The following is a 19,485-nucleotide window of genomic DNA, read 5'->3' as shown; positions in this document are numbered from 1 at the left end:
CCTAAACACACATGCTGTGCTCTCATTGGCTGGAGGAAACACACCAGCTCCGCCCACAAACGTCCCGAGACAACCAGAACAAATCAGAAGAGTAAAATCCAGTCAGAGGACAGAGTCTCTGCAGACACAGTCACACATGTACGGAGGCCCAGAAGGGACAAAGAGCAGCTTCACTTTAGGAAGAGACTGAGTTTTATTTTGAAGGAGTCAGCTGCTGGCAGTCTTTAAGCTCTGTATTTTATTTTGAAGGAGTCAGCTGCTGGCAGTCTTTAAGCTCTGTATTTAATTTTGAAGGAGACAGCTGCTGGCAGTCTTTAAGCTCTGTATTTTATTTTGAAGGAGTCAGCTGCTGGCAGTCTTTAAGCTCTGTATTTTATTTTGAATGAGACAGCTGCTGGCAGTCTTTAAGCTCTGTATTTTATTTTGAAGGAGACAGCTGCTGGCAGTCTTTAAGCTCTGTATTTTATTTTGAAGGAGACAGCTGCTGGCAGTCTTTAAGCTCTGTATTTTATTTTGAAGGAGACAGCTGCTGGCAGTCTTTAAGCTCTGTATTTTATTTTGAAGGAGACAGCTGCTGGCAGTCTTTAAGCTCTGTATTTTATTTTGAAGGAGACAGCTGCTGGCAGTCTTTCAGCTCTTCCTGGGTTCCTGCTGCCTTGCTCTAATCAGATGACGGAGTCGGCCGGTCGAGCTCATCCACATTTTACACATTTTTTTCAGACATTCGACAGTGATGTCATCCATACTGTCGGCCAATAACGTGCTTTGTTTACATTTAAAGGCTCTGCAGGTCCAAACAGCACAACCACAGGGTCTCTCTCTCTCTCCTGCTGTTTGGAGTAATGATGTCACTGAGCACGTCCATCTTGTCTCCATGACAACAGTCTGTTTAGGACCTGTGAGGATGAGCCGGGGTCAAAGGCCAGATCTAAACCTCGCCTGCTGTATCAAACACACGTGATGAACGTGGAGCCTGGGGGCGGAGCTTATCTGCAGATGAGTGCATCACGTCGTTGGTGAACAGCGAGTTCGTCAGCTGGAGCGTGTTCTGACCCGCCTCACAGACGAGCAGAGAAGTGAAGCCATGACTGAAGCGTGACTAATGAACATGCAGACTGCAGCTGCTCGCACGCCGTCAGAGCGCCGTGTCATCAACGCCGGCGTTCAGCTCCAAACCTGGAAGGTTTCCATCAGAATCCTGCAGAACGTGAGCGTGAACATGAGGCAGCATGTATTTACTGCTCACTTCCTCTTTTATTTTGAAGGTTCATTTTGAAGGGACAGCGCAGAGAGAGAGAGGAACGATGTGAGGGAAGTCGGCACATGTACGACTCGAGCCCGGCACGCCCGCCGCTCACTTCCTGTCTCGACTCTTTGAGTGTTTCAGTGGAACCAGCAGCCGGACGCATTTATTCCCCTTCACAATAAATCACCTGTTTGAATACTTTTCACATAATAACAAACACAGTGGCGCTGCGGGGCGCGGTGTGACCCACGTACAGAGGCTGTAGTCCTCGTCACAGCGGGTGTGGGTTTGAATCCCACCTCAGATACACACACTTAATTCAAAGTTACTATCAGGAGGTCTGAGCCTTCAAAATAAACCTTCAGGTGAATTCTGGTGAAAGTTCTGATCCTTGTTGTCATGACAACCGGCCGGCTCGCTGGTGATGGGGCCCCGATAGGACAGTCCTCGGGGGCCCCTGAATCTCTAAGTGAGGCCCTGGTGATGCTTCCAACACACCACTGACACGGAAGTGACTGAGTTATTGGGGCGTGATGAAATCATCAATAAACACATAAACTGTCCTACTATACACGATTCATTCATATTGAAAAACTGTCATTTTTATTCAACATTAAATAATAAACTTCGCAGAGTCAAACTGAACCGACCCGATCATCACTGTACAACATCTCATCTGCTTTTAGAGTCGGTTCCGCGCTCCGCTGTTTGTTATTATCATGTCGTAATAATCATCAGATAATAAGAGAATTAGTTGTATTCTTAATTTTAATAACATAAATATTAAATCGGCTGTTTGTGGCAAACTGAAAAGAGTCTGACTGAGTCATTAAAGGAGGTTTCATCCTTCAGCAGACTGGCGCTTAAATTCGTATTTTTCTGAACGGGGTTCGGCATGAACACGATGACGCGGAAACATGAGGACACTGCTCCGTCCTGTCTGTCCCTTTAACAGGAGACATGAGGACACTGCTGCCTCCTGTTTGTCCCTTTAACAGGAGACATGAGGACACTGCTCCCTCCCGTCTGTCCCTTTAACAGGAGACATGAGGACACTGCTGCCTCCTGTCTGTCCCTTTAACAGGAGACATGAGGACACTGCTGCCTCCTGTCTGTCTCTTTAACAGGAGACATGAGGACACTGCTGCCTCCTGTCTGTCCCTTTAACAGGAGACATGAGGACACTGCTGCCTCCTGTTTGTCCCTTTAACAGGAGACATGAGGACACTGCTGCCTCCTGTTTGTCCCTTTAACAGGAGACATGAGGACACTGCTCCCTCCTGTCTGTCCCTTTAAAGTGTCCAAACATCACTCACCATTTCTTAGTGCACTCTATCGTCAGCTCTTCAAACGAGGCAGCAAACTGGAACTTGGCCGCTTTCTTTCCGACCCGCTGGAGTCTCTTCCACACCGAGGTCATGTTCACGACGATGATGATGATGATGAAGATGAAGAAGATGAAGATGCGACATTAACGTGAAATAATCCGGTGACCGCCGCGTGTCCCTCCGCCGGGACTACACCGGGGAAGTGAAGGGTCCACCTGCCTCTCTGACAGCTTCATACACACACACACACACACACACACACACACACACACACAGGGCTGTCAAGCTCAACATCATAAACCGGAAATGAATGAAGAAAACTTTCAAAATAAAATATGATAAAAAAGCCAAAATGACAGTATGACCAGTTTCCTTTGACACGTTTAAAACACATTTGTTCTAAACTTAGTTCAGTTCAAGTTACTAGTTTAAATACTAAAATTCTAACAGCTGTGATGCAGAACAATATGGTGTCATCTGCATAACAAGGTAACAGAAGGGGGAAACTGAAGGTACCACACGTCCTCGGGGGTCAGATCTGCTCAGGGTCCTTCACCTGTGTTTGAATAATGATGATGTAGCATGTTGTGATTAGCTGTGAAAGAGGAAGAACTCCAACACAGCGTCCAAACTGCCTTCAATGTTACACAGTTGATTAGGTGTCAATACTCAATGTTTGTAATCACGCCACCTACAGGTAACACAAAGTTAGCCTCGAGCTAGCAGGCTGTAAACATGTTCATGTCTGCTGTAAAAACAGGCTGTTTGAATGGGTGTGTATGTGACTTCCTGTGCTGCTGCAGCCAGCCTCTAGTGGACACTGCAGGTACTGCAGCCAGCCTCTAGTGGACACTCCAGGAACTGCAGCCAGCCTCTAGTGGACACTCCAGGTACTGCAGGATGTTACATCAGATCCTTTATTAAACACAGGAGGTTGCAGTTTGGGTGCAACAATAATTTAGCAGCCACAACGAACACTTCAGTTTCACTGCGTCTGTTCTTTAGCTTTTTAATCTTCTTTGGATTATTTTTATATTCATGATATGTTTATTTTTTAGATTTCTGTTTGACCAGGAAGCCTTACGTTTGATTTCAGTCCAAAAACCTTGAATTTAAAAACAAACGTAATCTCAGACATTTAACTTGAAGGTCATCACTTCCTGTTTCTCTTCAGGTTGTTGCTGCTGACTTGATGCAGCTGAGATTTCTGAGACAAGTCACACCTAAATGACTTCATACTCTGCAGTGATTTTATCCCAGAAGTATTAATGTTTCTGTTCGCTGTGCAGACTCGTATGAGCGACTTGAAACATGAACCAGCTGTAATCCAGTTGAAGAAATCCCCCACAACAAACAGCTGATGACTGGTTCCCATGAGTCTGTGTTTATGAACATCACCAGAGACTTAACAGGAAACAGAAATTACCTGTGAGTCTGTCACAGAGGGTCTGACCCCCCCGGCCCCGCCCGTCACCAGTCATGAGGGACTTCAGCAGTTGAGTCTATTTTTAATCAGCCGCTGACACACGGAGCAGCTGGGAAGATAATGTAGCATCTGAAAGAACACACACATAAACACCCTGATTTATAAATGGACACTAAATCTCTCCAATCAAATACTTTGATCAGATTTATAAACAATGCACCTGAACATGTGACGTGTGTAAACAGGATGTAAATGAACACTTTCTCTGCTAGCAGCCTGCAGACGTTTTAACATGTTGACATGTTGACTTCCTGCACAGAGCCATGCTTTGCCTTTCCTCACACAGCAGATGAATTAAACACATGTAAACTGCATTAATCCCATGCTAATCAATAATCCTAAATTCACATGGAGATCCAAGGAAACATTTCTACATTACACCTGTTTTTATAGTGGGAAGAGGTGCATGTACTGCTGTCGGCCCTATAGGAGAGCTGCCTGTTGGTCACATGTTTCTGAGCGCCTTGCAGCATGTAAAACAAGCTAACATTGGTTGGCGCTGCTAGCTTAGTGGTTATTGTGGTTATTGGGTTCGAATCCTTCGTGTCTGTCTGATCTGTTCATGAAGTGTCGTTGAGGCTTCTTCACCTCTTCATGCTCGTTGTTAGTTTAGGAAGCTGTGCTCTGCTTCTTTAAGAGAGTCAGTCCTCTCTCTCTCTCTCTCTCTCTCTGTCTCTCTGTCTCTGTCTCTCTCTGTCTCTCTCTCTCTGTCTCTCTCTGTCTCTCTCTCTCTCTGTCTCTGTCTCTCTCTGTCTCTCTCTCTCTGTCTCTGTCTCTCTCTCTCTCTCTCTCTCTGTCTCTGTCTCTCTCTCTCTCTCTGTCTCTCTGTCTCTCTGTCTCTCTCTGTCTCTCTCTGTCTCTCTCTCTCTCTCTGTCTCTGTCTCTCTCTGTCTCTCTCTCTCTGTCTCTGTCTCTCTCTCTCTCTCTCTCTCTGTCTCTGTCTCTCTCTCTCTCTCTCTCTCTCTGTCTCTGTCCTCTACTGTCTCTCTCTGTCTCTCTCTGTCTCTCTCTCTCTCTCTGTCTCTCTCTCTCTCTCTCTGTCTCTCTCCTCTCTCTCTAAATCAAGTCCTCAGACTGGAGCTTAAAGAACAGCAGGAAGCTGACAAACAGAGAGAAGCATAGAGAACTATGACGGGCCGAGTATTGAGCTCTGTGCAGAATCAAAGCAGCCTCATGTTACGATCAGACACTCAGATTATAGACAGTTTATCAGACTGGCCAGAATCACATCTGGCCTGCTAACAGAATCCTTTGATGTTCATGTTGGGGGCTTCACAGGACTCTACACACGGCTCATAAAGTCAGGAGGGAACGTGATTGGACCAGAACGTCCTGCAGACTCAGAAGACAGCAGTTCCGCATTCTTACAGTCTCACGTGATCGTCCCTGCTGTTTCTGTTTCTGCACTGAACCTCCATCCCTGTCAGTGTCCCCCTCGTCCTCCCTGTCAGTGTCCCCCTCGTCCTCCCTGTCAGTGTCCCCCCTCATCCCCCTCGTCCTCCCTGTCAGTGTCCCCCCTCATCCCCCTCGTCCTCCCTGTCAGTGTCCCCCTCGTCCTCCCTGTCAGCGTCCCCCTCGTCCTCCCTGTCAGTGTCCCCCTCATCCTCCCTGTCAGTGTCCCCCTCGTCCCTCCCTGTCAGTGTCCCCCCTCATCCCCCTCGTCCTCCCTGTCAGTGTCCCCCTTGTCTTCCCTGTCAGTGTCCCCCCTAATCCCCCTCGTCCTCCCTGTCAGTATCCCCCTCATCCTCCCTGTCAGTGTCCCCCTCGTCCTCCCTGTCAGTGTCCCCCCTCATCCCCCTCGTCCTCCCTGTCAGTGTCCCCCCTCATCCCCCTCGTCCTCCCTGTCAGTGTCCCCCTTGTCTTCCCTGTCAGTGTCCCCCCTCATCCCCCTCGTCCTCCCTGTCAGTGTCCCCCTCGTCCTCCCTGTCAGTGTCCCCCCTCGTCCCCCTCGTCCTCCCTGTCAGTGTCCCCCTTGTCTTCCCTGTCAGTGTCCCCCCCTCGTCCCCCTCGTCCTGGCGGGGAAACAGCTGCATCTGGGCGTCAGACGTGAAGCAAAGAAAGGAGGAAGATTCTCCACAAGGGAGCAGAAGTTTCTGTGTGTCTGTTTTCTGTTGCTTCCTGTGGGTCAGTGACATGTCTTCATTTGGACATGATGGACTTTGTCACATTAAATGGGGGAGGGGTTAACTTCATCTCAGACCCTCCGAGGTCAGAGGTCGTACACTCACTTAGAGACATACCAGAGGACGTCGACGGTCATGAAAAGCAGCTTTGTTTGGAGGGTTGATGATATTTTCGAATCAGGTCTGGGATTTTGAGGGGGGGGGGGGGGGGGGGGGGGGTGTGTGTCATGCGTGGTGGTATTTGGATGGGGAGGCGGTCACGGGGGTAACTGAGGTGAGGTCATTCCTAAACAATCCACTTCCTGTGTGCCGGGCGGTGCGTGGGCATCCTGTTTGGAGTCTTTGAGTGTGAAGGGAAGAGCGAAGCGTAACGTTGATTACTTTACGAAATCAACCAAATCATCGGGTCAGCATGGACGCCATCCACTTCAGGCGCTCGCTGATTTAAAGCCAGACTTCAGGCCGACCCCCCAAAACTAAGATCTGAGGACAGTTTGACGACTTGAACAGAAAGACAAATAAGAAGGACCCTCGATGACACATTACAAAGGTTCTGATGTTGTTCTCCATAAACGTCTTCAGTCTTCCACTCGGCTCGGCGCTCTGTCGCTCTCCGGCCGCAGCTTCATCTCTGACCTTTGTAAAAATAGCCGAGCTGAGTGAAACACCTGTGAGCTGTCTGTCAGAGACGGACACATTCTCCACCTTAATATTAAGGTCACGGAGCGTCATGGCGTCCTGCAGCGTGACGCAGCACTCGCTCACATGTTTGACCTTTGGGCAGACTTGACACTGGATAATACTCCGTCTGTAATGAAGACGCTGCCGATGATTTGTTTTCTTTTTCATGATTGTAAATGTTGACTGTGGTTTGAAAGCTCGTCCGTCTGTTGCTTTAAGATTTAAAGTGTTGTTGTCCTGTTGCTGTGTGATTAAACATATTCATCTTATTAAACAGCGTTACAGGTTTTTAGTTGCTGCAGAGATAATTAAGTTGTTAAATATAGACTGGAAGACTGATGATGTAATTTTGTAGGCCAACAGGAAGTAGCTTCTCCATAGATTCCTATGAGAATTCTCCTCTGGGATTTTTGGATTTTGGATGATTTATAAACACACGTTTCTGATGCTGTTTAGTTCAGCTGATAATCTTTACAGATGAACATCATTTATATGAAGTTTGAAGAGTTAATGCAGCCCAGAGAAGTTAAAAGCTAACGTTGTTAGCTACATGCAGTTGGTTGATTTTGATGTCACGGCGACGTTATGCTTCATCGATCTAATCAGTGGATTTGACAAGCTAGCTAAACGTTAGCTTAATAAATTGTTTATTAACCTAATATTTACAAGAACACTGAAAAACATGACTAGAGGCTGTAAGGAGGATTAGAGAGAGAGTTCCCGGCGTGATGACGTTTAATGTCTCCATGACAACCACTGTAGTTTCAGTTAGCTACTCGTTAGCAACCGTCGTTTAAAGTTCACGTAAAAACTTTAAAATTCACAAGTGGGGTTTTAGCTAACGTAGTTTATCTCGTCTAACAAAACATCAACATCTCTTCAGCTTGTGTTAACCACAGACCTTATTTCAGTCTAAACACAAACACATTCAAAATCCACATTAGCTTTTAGAGTTAGGAACCCATGGCGCTAACATGCTAACTCACTTCCTGGTTTTAGGACTCCTTCCTGTGCTGGTCTATAATGACAGGATATGAGGGGGTTGCCTCGGTGTGAAGTTGCTGATGAGTCATTGCACAGATGTTAAAGCAGATTCACGGGTTGTTCTGGGAAGTTTTCATGTTTTACTGGTGAGTTCTTGGAGGCCAGGTCGGCGCGTGGGATTGGATTGGACTTGTTGTTGTTGACAGCTTTTGGGGTAATCCATGTGGGTATAAACGGGCAACCTGTAAGGATATACAAGTTATTCTAGGCAACTTTTTGTTGGATTGCTTTTGGCAGGTTTAAGATGGCTGCCCGGAGCCTGTAACAGGGTTTTGCAGCTTTTTGATTGGATATCAGGAGGTTGGCTTTTGGTGTTCTGGGAAGTTGCTGAAGTAGAACCAGTAGTTGTACGAGTCTTTGAGACTGAGTCATGGCACAGATATTAAAGTTGGTTGTTCTGGTTATGAGGAGATTGATCAGCTGCTTCAGGATTCTGAACAGCTGCTGAAGAGGAACGGTTTCTGAGCGTTCAGACAGAAACAGACAGAAACAGAAGTCATGTTGTAACACGGCGTTCAAAACTTCAGTTACGTGCTCGGATCTCCAGGATGACAGATTGTTTTTGCAAAACAATCCTCAATCCATGAATCAAAGCCATGAAGTCATGTGATCAGTTTAAAGTCTAAAAACGATTAAAATGACTTTAAAATAAGAGCGTTGTTGTTGAACTGATCAGAACGTAAACAAAAGATTGAAAACCTCATGTATGAACAAAGACGAGCGTCTGAGCGTGTGCAGGGCGTGCCGAGTGTTTGGCAGTACTAGGCACACACTCGCTCTGTGTGTGTGTGTGTGTGTGTGTGTGTGTGTTCGAGACAGGCCTGGCAGTGAAGCAGGGAGACGCTTCATGAGAGGAACAGCTGATCTAAGCGACGGATCGATCGACTTCCTGTCCTCGACACCTCGTGGTTCCTTTTCAAACCAACAGTCGTTCTGCCTCAGTGTGACTGCATCATAAAAACTCTCTAAGAGCATTTGAAATCAGAATCTTTGTCCTGATGAGGAAACATCAGGCATGGACTGTAATAAGACCGAGATATGAGGCGGACAGATTTCAGTCTTTATTTGAAGTTTAAAGACATTTACAGAGTAAAACAGACGAGGAAGAAGAGTGACACTTCCTCCCCTCATCACGCCAACTCTGTTCTTCCTTCATGGTCAGACACAAACTTTCTGCTCATTTAAACCAGTTGGAATCATTAATGCAGTAAAACAATAATCTGTGTTTATGGGTCCCTCATGTTTAAGATGATAATCTGTGTTTATGGGTCCCTCATGTTTAATATAATCTGTGTTTATGAGTCCCTCATGTTTAATATAATCTGTGTTTATGGGTCCCTCATGTTTAAGATAATAATCTGTGTTTATGGGTCCCTCATGTTTAATATAATCTGTGTTTATGAGTCCCTCATGTTTAATATAATATGTGTTTATGGGTCCCTCATGTTTAATATAATCTGTGTTTATGAGTCCCTCATGTTTAATATAATCTGTGTTTATGGGTCCCTCATGTTTAATATAATCTGTGTTTATGAGTCCCTCATGTTTAATATAATATGTGTTTATGGGTCCCTCATGTTTAATATAATCTGTGTTTATGAGTCCCTCATGTTTAATATAATATGTGTTTATGAGTCCCTCATGTTTAATATAATATGTGTTTATGGGTCCCTCATGTTTAATATAATCTGTGTTTATGAGTCCCTCATGTTTAATATAATCTGTGTTTATGGGTCCCTCATGTTTAACATAATCTGTGTTTATGGGTCCCTCATGTTTAATATAATCTGTGTTTATGAGTCCCTCATGTTTAATATAATCTGTGTTTATGAGTCCCTCATGTTTAATATAATCTGTGTTTATGGGTCCCTCATGTTTAATATAATCTGTGTTTATGAGTCCCTCATGTTTAATATAATCTGTGTTTATGGGTCCCTCATGTTTAATATAATATGTGTTTATGAGTCCCTCATGTTTAATATAATCTGTGTTTATGGGTCCCTCATGTTTAATATAATCTGTGTTTATGGGTCCCTCATGTTTAATATAATCTGTGTTTATGAGTCCCTCATGTTTAATATAATCTGTGTTTATGAGTCCCTCATGTTTAATATAATCTGTGTTTATGAGTCCCTCATGTTTAATATAATCTGTGTTTATGAGTCCCTCATGCTGTGGTAGATTTGACCGTCGGGCTGTGGAGCGTCTTCGTGTGCTGGAGGCTCAGCTGGTTTGGTCCCGTGGAGCGCTGCGGGGGAGGGCAGGTGGAGGGGGGGGGGAGGAGATGGTGCAGATGGACTGGGAGTACTGGGGCTCCTCCTCACACTCACTCACCGTCAGTTCATTCAGGTGGAAACCTTCCAGCTCTGCATACTGAGGACCTGAGAGGAGCCTGAGCAGCGTGCACACCTGAGGCACCTGCAGCACCGTCTCCTTAAAGGTCATCAGGACCACCAGACCCCCCAGCAGGTAACCTGAGGACACAGGAGCGTCTTAACAACAAATCCCCTCTGTTGAATTCATCCCCCCCCCCCCCCATGATTCTTATAAATGACATCACGTACACGTGGTGAGGAGCTCCAGGGTCTCCTTCGCTCCGGGACTCCAGCTCCTCCCTAAAGCGTCTCCCCCCTGGCCAACGGTGCTCAGCGTGAGGAAGCAGAAGAAGAGAGCGTCCAGGAAGTTCCAGTCGGGCTCCAGCAGGAGCAGCAGGAGGGCGGGGAGGAGGAAGAGGAGGCAGAGGACGAGCAGGGAGAGGAGGGCGGCGTGGAGGAGCGCGGCCCGGGTGGACGGGAGACCCCACAGAGTGTGCAGGAGGTGCACAGGAGCGTGGGTGAGCACGGGGAGGAGGAGCTGAGAGAGGAGGGTGAGGAGGAGCAGGGTGAGCGGGATCCCCAGGGAGCAGTAGAAGATGCAGAAGAGCTTGGCCTCGTCTGATTTGGGCGTGTACGAGTCAGAACCTGAGGAGGCGGAGCTTCAGTTCATGGAAAATCCCAATAAACCAGAAGCCTTTTTATATTCAGCTACGATGTCACATCCTTGTTGTTGCCATCGACATGTTTTAATGATTAAAAACAAGAAACTGGTTCTGAAGCAGGTTTTTAATCTGAACGCCACTTATTAGAAAACAATGGATCTTACCCATGGTGGTGAGCGTGACCACGACAAAGTAAAGAGAGGAAGTGAAGCCCTGACGTCTGGCCTCCTCGTCCTCCTTCAGGACAGGAACCTCCCTCTGATGAGCGCGCAGAGTCCTCCTCAGCACCTCCCTCAGCCGGCTCTCCTCCACGCACGGGTTCTCCTGCAGGAACGAGCTCCACGCCGCCTGCACCTGCGCCCTCAGCTCCTCCTCCAGCGGCGTCTCCACGGCAGAGAACACCAGGGCTCCCAGCGCGATGAAGAGGAGGTAGAGGAGGAGCAGACAGAGGAAGGCGTGGATCCTGATGAAGAGTCCCAGAGAGGAGAGGAGCCGGGCCATGGCTGGATCTGACTGCAGACTGAAACACGACACTGAGAGCAGTTTAAATATTTACAACAGATCAGCTTCACAGGACTCCAAACATCTGACCCACCTGAACAATGACAACGAGCTTTTATTTCAACACAACAAATGTACAAGGTGTCGACTCGGTTATTACAAATACAACGCAGGATCCTTTCTCACTGAGACAAATGCACTTCCTCCACTGTCCACTAGAGTCAGGCTCCATAGAGCTCTATGTTCAAATGTCCAACTTTACAGCTGCACTTCCTCCAGTGTCCACTAGAGTCTGTCTCCTGCAGTGAGTCAGTCTCCATAGAGCTCTATGTTAAAATGTCCAACTTTACAGCTGCACTTCCTCCAGTGTCCACTAGAGTCTGTCTCCTGCAGTGAGTCAGTCTCCATAGAGCTCTATGGGAACAAAGTATTTACAGGTGTGATGATGCAGATCCTTCTTGTCTCTACAAAGGCAGGTAAAGGGAGTAATGTGAGCATGCCCAGCGGCGTACAGGTTTGCCCACCCTCCCGATCACGGGCAGCTTGTGGGCGTAGGCTCGGGGTGGGACAGCAGAGAGGGGAGGGGTCGGGGCAAAAGTTGTCTGGAAAGGCCTTCGACCCTGACAGCGGCGACCCATCTGACGCCCGCCGATGAGGAAGGTGAAGGCCGGAGGTCCCGCCTGAGGGGAGGTGAAGCGAGATTTGGGGAAGACATCCCGAGAGAGACCGGCTGAACGCTGGCCGGAGCGAGAGGACGAGGACCTGGAGCGCTGCACGGAGGACGAGGAGGAGGAGGAGGAGGAGCGAGCCAGTGACCTGAGGAGCGAACCAGAATATGAAACCCAGATACCAAGACTAGAAAAAGTTCAAACCCTCGAGTCTGAAAAGTGTCTCTGTTACCTTCCTGATCCCGTGGCGGCGAGGCTGGGCGGCAGCGGATCCGTGCGAGGACTCCCGTCTTGCCTCGGGCTGATGTTGAGGTTGGCGGTGAGCTGCGGCATCTTTCTGGTGGTTTCCGAGTTGGAGGCGGGTCCGGGCGGATCCTTCCTGGCCTCGCCGAGCTGGGCGGGGGTGAAGGGGGGGTAGATGCCAAACCCGGGTCCTGTGCTGAAGCGGACCGCCAGACTGTCTCCGAAGAAGGAGTACAGCTCGGTGTACATGTCGGGGAGGGGCACGGGGGTCCACTCTTCCCAGGGACAGCCGGCCCCGCCTGCCTGCAAGTGGCTGGCGATGCCCAGGGCGGCCTCTGAGAGGGGCTCTGGAGGGGGGCTGAGGCCCGGGGAGCTCACCCTGTAACCCAGACCCCCCGCCACAGAGCCCAACTGACCCCCCGCGCCCCCCTCTGCAGGCTGAGACAGAGACAGAGCCTTCATCTTCAGCAGACGCTCCACCGCCACCTGCAGGACGAAAGTCACCACAACATGTTTCTCCAGCTTCCTGTGTCACCAGGTCAGAGGTCAGAGGTCAGGGGTCAGGGGTCAGAGGTCAGAGGAGGTTACATGCTAACATTAACATATGATACAGGGGTTGGCGTTAACTCATGGCGTCCTAAAGAAATAAAATAAAACGATTTCTCTTCCTGGGTTTCATCATCACTGTCCCATGTTTGTTCACGCGTGTACATCGTGCACACGCGTGTACATCGTGCACACGCGTGTAGTTTGTGTAGATGGTGAATTCAGCACTGACCAGGATGGCTCCGTAGACTTTGTGTCCGTCTGCTTTGACCTGACCGTTAGAGACGGAGTAGTCGTCCAGCACAGCCTGAAGGTTCGCCCAGTACGCAGGCAGGTGAGGGAAGAGGACACGCTCCACAGCCTGCAGGGGACACACAGCATGAGCCAGGAGACACATCAGAGGACACATGACAGGAGACATGACAGGAGACATGACAGGAGACACCAGAGGACACACGACAGGAGACATGACAGGAGACACCAGAGGAGACGGGAGAGAGACATGAGGAGACAGCAGAGGAAACACCAGAGGAAACACCATAGGAGACATGACAGGAGACATGAGGAGACAGCAGAGGAAACACCAGAGGAAACACCATAGGAGACATGACAGGAGACATGAGGAGACAGCAGAGGAAACACCAGAGGACACACGACAGGAGACATGACAGGAGACACCAGAGGACACACGACAGGAGACACCAGAGGACACATGACAGGAGACATGACAGGAGACACCAGAGGACACACGACAGGAGACATGACAGGAGACACCAGAGGAGACGGGAGAGAGACATGAGGAGACAGCAGAGGAAACACCAGAGGAAACACCATAGGAGACATGACAGGAGACATGAGGAGACAGCAGAGGAAACACCAGAGGACACACGACAGGAGACATGACAGGAGACACCAGAGGACACACGACAGGAGACACCAGAGGACACATGACAGGAGACATGACAGGAGACACCAGAGGACACACGACAGGAGACACCAGAGGACACATGACAGGAGACATGACAGGAGACACCAGAGGACACACGACAGGAGACACCAGAGGACACACGATAGGAGACACCAGAGGACACATGACAGGAGACATGACAGGAGACACCAGAGGACACACGACAGGAGACACCAGAGGACACACGACAGGAGACATGAGGAGACACCAGAGGAGACGGGAGAGAGACATGAGGAGACAGCAGAGGAGACATGAGGAGACAGCAGAGGAAACACCAGAGGAGACATGAGGAGACATGAGGAGACAGCAGAGGAAACACCAGAGGAGACTGAGGACACACGACAGGAGACACCAGAGGAGACAGCAGAGGAGACAGCAGAGGACACATCAGAGGACACACGACTGGAGACACGACAGGAGACATGAGGAGACAGCAGAGGAGACAGCAGAGGACACAGCAGGAGACATGAGGAGACAACAGAGGAGACAACAGAGGACACAGCAGGAGACATCAGAGGAGACTGAGGACACACGACAGGAGACATGAGGAGACATCCGAGGAGACAAAGAAGAGAAGAAGTAAAAGCGTCTCCAGCTCACCTTCCATCCCAGAGCGTGCAGCCCGACCACGGCTCCGTAGTGAGAGCAGAGCGGTCTCACAGGGTCCGACAGAACCTTCTGGAGCGACAGCAGGATCTGATGGTAGAGGCCGCTCACCAGGTCTCCGTGAGTCCTGCAGAGACAGGATCATTAGGCCTCCTGATTATGTCTTCAGACTGTGCGACCCCCCCTGAGGGGAAAACCAGCACGAGCCTGTTGGCTGTGAGGCAGAGCCAATCAGAAAGCGAGGTGACGTAGTGACGAGGAAACCATCTGAACACGTTTGATCACGCACCAGAAGATGTGGCTGAGCAGCAGGGCGGCGTAGTCCCGGAGGGTCCAGTGGTCGTTGAGCGGGTTGATGGAGGCGGCGAGCGGCTCCAGGATGCAGTACATGACGCTGGACACCAGGCTCCGCACGTACGAACCCAGGTACAGGTACGGGTTCTGGACCAGACTCTTCACCATGTGCAGGAGTCTGTTGAGCTGCTCCAGGTCGTGACTCACCGACTTCACCTGACCAGGAAGAAGACGTGGAAGCACCACGGAGATCATGACTTCATGACTTCATGCCGAGTCCAAAGCAAAAACTTTTTAATCTAAAAACTGAAACGTTTTACAAAGATTCTCTTAAACATCCAACGGACACGCGTGTGACTTTCATCACCAAACAAACTGCTGAGCTTAGAAACACCACGGGGACAGCAGGTACACGGGCTGCACCAGCAGGGGGCGCTGCAGGGGGCGCTGCAGGGGGCGCTGCAGGGGGTTTTCCAGATTTGGAGAAGAAGACTTTATTAACTTGACATCATGAGACACCGGAGTGAAAGGAGGTTTGTCCCTGCAGGGCTTCCGTCCTCAGTCACGAGGACCACAGCCTCATGGCGTGCATGCTTTCAGCTTTATGAGGGACATTTCTGAACTGACTGGAACTTTTTCAAATCAAACAGAATCATTAAAAAGTGAACGCACCCCGCTGATGACGTAAACAAAGTAAGGAAGGAGAGCGGCCATCTTTGAGTTAGACTGAAGATCCAGCAGAGCCACCTGAAACACACAGAGCACAGTAACACTTTCAGTGTGTGTGTGTGTGTGTGTGTGATCAGCAGTGTGTGCGTGTGTGTGTGATCAGCAGTGTGTGTGTGTGTGTGTGAGATCAGCAGTGTGTGTGTGTGTGTGTGTGTGAGATCAGCAGTGTGTGTGTGTGTGTGTGATCAGCAGTGTGTGTGTGTGTGTGTGTGTGTGTGTGAGATCAGCAGTGTGTGTGTGTGTGTGTGTGTGAGATCAGCAGTGTGTGTGTGTGTGTGTGTGTGTGATCAGCAGTGTGTGTGTGTGTGTGATCAGCAGTGTGTGTGTGTGTGATCAGCAGTGTGTGTGTGTGTGTGTGAGATCAGCAGTGTGTGTGTGTGTGTGTGTGTGTGTGTGTGATCAGCAGTGTGTGTGTGTGTGTGTGTGTGTGCGTGTGTGTGTGATCAGCAGTGTGTGTGTGTGTGTGTGTGTGTGTGTGTGTGTGACCTTCATGAGGTGGGCGTCGTCTCCGAGGATGGCCCGAGTGATCTGCTGGTAATACTTGAGCAGGTCGTCTGAGAGGGTCTGCACGGCGGACGGCACTGAACACACACACACACACACACACACACACACACACACACACACACACACACACACACACACACACACACACACACACACACACACACACACACACACACACACACACACACACACACACACACACACACACACACACTGTTGACTTGACCTGCTGATTACTGTCTGTCCCTGAGTCTCACCTGTCCCCTGAGTCTCACCTGTCCCCTGAGTCTCACCTGTCCCCTGTCCCCACCTGTCCCCTGAGTCTCACCTGTCCCCTGAGTCTCACCTGTCCCCTGAGGCTCCAGGTTTCCTTTTCCATCCAAGTAGGAGACGTTCACTGACAGGAGGAGAGAACAGGAGGAGTAATCAGAAACATGTTTCTTGCTGGTGTGACGTGAATATTTGTGACGGTGGATCTGAGGTGGTCTGACCTCGCACCATGGTCTCAGCGCAGCCTTTGGGGATGTTTGTAGCCAGTGCGAGCTCCACCAGGTTGATGTCCCGATCCTCCACGAAGAAAAGCTCTCCTTCTTTCACCGAGCGGAACGGGAGAGCATCCTGAGCCCCGTGTCCACAGACAGCCTGGTGAAAGACACAGAGACACATGATGAAGGAGGAGACCTGTTCAGGATCAAACCGGCTGTGAGGGACCGGACCAGCTCGCTCACCTCCACATTGCTCCAGCGCAGAGCTCTGTTGAAGTCCTCCACTGTCAGCTTCCTCCTCTTGGCATGTCTCATAAACTGAGAGCTGCTCTGTGGGGTCCAAAGCAACAACATGAAAACTACACATCCAATAATAATAATAAGACACGTCAGTGTGAACGCCATCTCCAACCTGAGCCGCCTCCCTGAGCCGGTAACACACGTCCTCAGCCAGCACAGCAGCCACATCGTCCCCGAGCTCCACGCCGGCACTCTCCGCCATGAGTCTGACCGAGTCCCGCGAGACCTCAGCGAAGCGCCGCTCCTCCCGGTCCGCCATACTCAGCGGGGAGTGTCGGACCCTGGGACTGAAGAGACCCCCCAACATTAACACCTGTTATCACCTTATATTAACACCTGTTATCATCTTATATTAACACCTGTTATCATCTTATATTAACACCTGTTATCATCTTATATTAACACCTGTTATCACCTTATATTAACACCTGTTATCATCTTATATTAACACCTGTTATCACCTTATATTAACACCTGTTATCACCTTATATTAACACCTGTTATCACCTTATATTAACACCTGTTATCACCTTATATTAACACCTGTTATCACCTTATATTAACACCTGTTATCACCTTATATTAACACCTGTTATCATCTTATATTAACACCTGTTATCATCTTATATTAACACCTGTTATCACCTTATATTAACACCTGTTATCACCTTATATTAACACCTGTTATCACCTTATATAAACACCAGTTTTTTTAAGAATCTAAAAACAGAGATGGGACTAAATTTCTTTTTAAAACTTTATACGACACCGATATAACGAGGGCGTCTTAATCTCTCACTTAAAACGATTTTATTGAAAATAGAGAGACATTTTGTTTAGAATTGTTATTCCGAATACATAAAGACACATATTAGATTTGTTGTAGGTATTAACTTCTGGAAGCTCTATTCATTTTTAGTGCCAATATTCAAGTAATATTAAATTAGCGTATTTTCCAATAAGGTTCGCTGAGCAGTTGTTTTAAACAGCGCATGCGCAGAATCGCTGTCACTCATGCTAACACAATAAAAAGCGGGTCCGTCTATTAGCTGGAAAATACTAAAGTCACAAGTTCAACCGGTGATTTAAGTTATATTCAAAGTTATTGAACCGAATAAAACTATTAAAAAGTATAAAAAGTGTGAATAAACCGTCAGCAGCCGGAGCCGTTGAGGTTAAATTACCGGTTGTAGCTAAGGTAGCTAAGTTAGCTACAACCACAGAAAATGCTAATAGCGAGCTGTCAAAGAACAGCAGGAGAAACAATTAAACTTTTTAGCCTTTAAATAAACTTTACCTTCTTATCTAGAACGACTGTGGGTTGATGGTCCTTTGTTTTATTGTAGAAAAGTTTATATCTGCGTTGCTAGGTGCTAGCAATAAGTGCTACATGAGCTTCTTCTTCTGTTGGATTGAATGTAGGTCGGCGTCTGGTTTGTCTCATTACTGCCACCTGCTGGGTTCTATTAGTCACGTCTACTTTAAAACAGCTACAGCTGCTCATAAGTGCTTCTCAGACAATCAAGAGCACTGAATTAAAAGACATGTTAAATGGTTTGAGCTCATTTAAAGTCCAGTAGGAACAACAGGCGGGTTTCAGCTTGTCTTTAATGATGAGGGGAGGAAATGGACTCCACTGACGGGGGCCTGCCACTGAACAGGCTCAGTTGGATATTAGTTTAACACAATGTTGTATTAACATTGCACACACAAAGTAAATGACAGATGGACTTGAGCTTATAAAGCACTTTGACACCACATGATGCACCAACAGACATGTTGCTGCAGGCGCTGGGGATCGAACCCTCTACCATTCGGCTGAGAGACGACGATCCTCTGAGCTGCAGTGATTCCTTTACATTTTAAAATAGTTTTTAATCAACTTTAAGGATTAAAGGGTGAGTAGACAGACCGAACCTGTGACCACATATTAGCCCTATTCAGACTGCAGCTCAAACCAGCAGATTGAGTCTTTTAAATGGCACATTTTCTTTCCTGCACAGGTAACGTTCATGTCTTTATACAAGTATGAGTCTAGTTTTTATTTCATTGGTTTAATGTGTTTATTCTGAGTCATATAGGGGGTTTCTAAATCTTGTTTAAGGTTCATCATATACAGAAGGGAGGGGGACAGGGGTGGCTTATTGTAACTAGTGTTTTGTGTCCTGCACGTCTTCCTGCTACTAGATGCCTTGAATTTCTCTGGGGATCAATAAAGTGTCTTTTATCATTTATACCCTTTATGTTTCTCCTTCAACATGAAGGTCATAATGGGGGGGGGGGGGACAAAGGGGACAAAGACTCATGACCTCCTTAAAGCAGACAGATGCTTGTTGAATGTGAAGACTTAATCCACAGAAGGGACGGACGTCCTCAGTCGAGCAGCCGGTCTTCATATCAACCTGCATGAAAACCATCAGACAGGAAAAGACAGCGAGGACTCTGAGCCGAGAGGACGAGCCACAACACTTCAGTGAGCTGAAGAACTGTTCAAGGACAAATTGGTTTTTAATCAGTTGCTCCAAACTTCAGATTTCCTTTTGTCAAATTAATGTTCAGTGCTTTTTATTGACTTACATTTATACACGGTCGTGCAGATTTGTTGCCATTTTTCAAAATGCTCATCTTAAAACTTCTGTAAAAGCTGCATTTTTACCCTTTATGCATCTTTAAAACGTTACAGCTCAGAGAAACATTTGATCCCTCTGGACGTCCGGCACATGTCGGGAAACCGACTTTAACAAACTAAAATGA

At 48.1% G+C, this 19,485-nt stretch overlaps 3 protein-coding genes across 8 annotated transcripts in view; all 3 read right to left on the bottom strand.

Moving 5' to 3' along the window:
* Window positions 1–3,077, bottom strand: part of ehbp1l1a (EH domain binding protein 1-like 1a) — a 29,584-nt gene extending 26,507 nt beyond the window's left edge. For 5 of the 6 annotated variants that reach the window (XM_079371786.1, XM_079371790.1, XM_079371787.1 and 2 more), the window contains exon 1: window positions 2,563–3,077. In XM_079371786.1, coding sequence (XP_079227912.1) covers window positions 2,563–2,666 — 104 coding nt within the window. In that variant the 5' untranslated portion in view covers window positions 2,667–3,077. The remainder of the gene's footprint in view (window positions 1–2,562) is intronic. The other variant, XM_079371791.1, reaches the window with a different exon arrangement.
* A 7,007-nt stretch (window positions 3,078–10,084) lies between these two features.
* kcnk7 (potassium channel, subfamily K, member 7) lies at window positions 10,085–11,434 on the bottom strand. Its single transcript, XM_079371353.1, has 3 exons — window positions 11,050–11,434; window positions 10,473–10,868; window positions 10,085–10,382 (listed from the first exon to the last, which is right to left on the bottom strand). The coding sequence occupies exons 1-3, from the start codon at window positions 11,384–11,386 to the stop codon at window positions 10,132–10,134; spliced, it is 984 nt and encodes a 327-aa protein (XP_079227479.1). The 5' UTR covers window positions 11,387–11,434; the 3' UTR covers window positions 10,085–10,131.
* Window positions 11,435–11,512: 78 nt separating this feature from the next.
* On the bottom strand, window positions 11,513–18,225 carry taf6l (TAF6-like RNA polymerase II, p300/CBP-associated factor (PCAF)-associated factor). Its single transcript, XM_079371352.1, has 12 exons — window positions 18,029–18,225; window positions 16,844–17,018; window positions 16,675–16,761; window positions 16,438–16,588; window positions 16,293–16,343; window positions 15,926–16,020; window positions 15,383–15,457; window positions 14,706–14,926; window positions 14,411–14,543; window positions 13,076–13,204; window positions 12,287–12,783; window positions 11,513–12,202 (listed from the first exon to the last, which is right to left on the bottom strand). The coding sequence occupies exons 2-12, from the start codon at window positions 16,988–16,990 to the stop codon at window positions 11,851–11,853; spliced, it is 1,938 nt and encodes a 645-aa protein (XP_079227478.1). The 5' UTR covers window positions 16,991–17,018; window positions 18,029–18,225; the 3' UTR covers window positions 11,513–11,850.
* Window positions 18,226–19,485: the final 1,260 nt, after the last annotated feature.

The sequence above is a fragment of the Symphodus melops genome, assembly GCF_947650265.1.
Source record: "Symphodus melops genome assembly, chromosome: 20".
NCBI lineage: Eukaryota > Metazoa > Chordata > Actinopteri > Labriformes > Labridae > Symphodus > Symphodus melops.
This window is presented reverse-complemented; position numbering and strand designations above follow the sequence as displayed.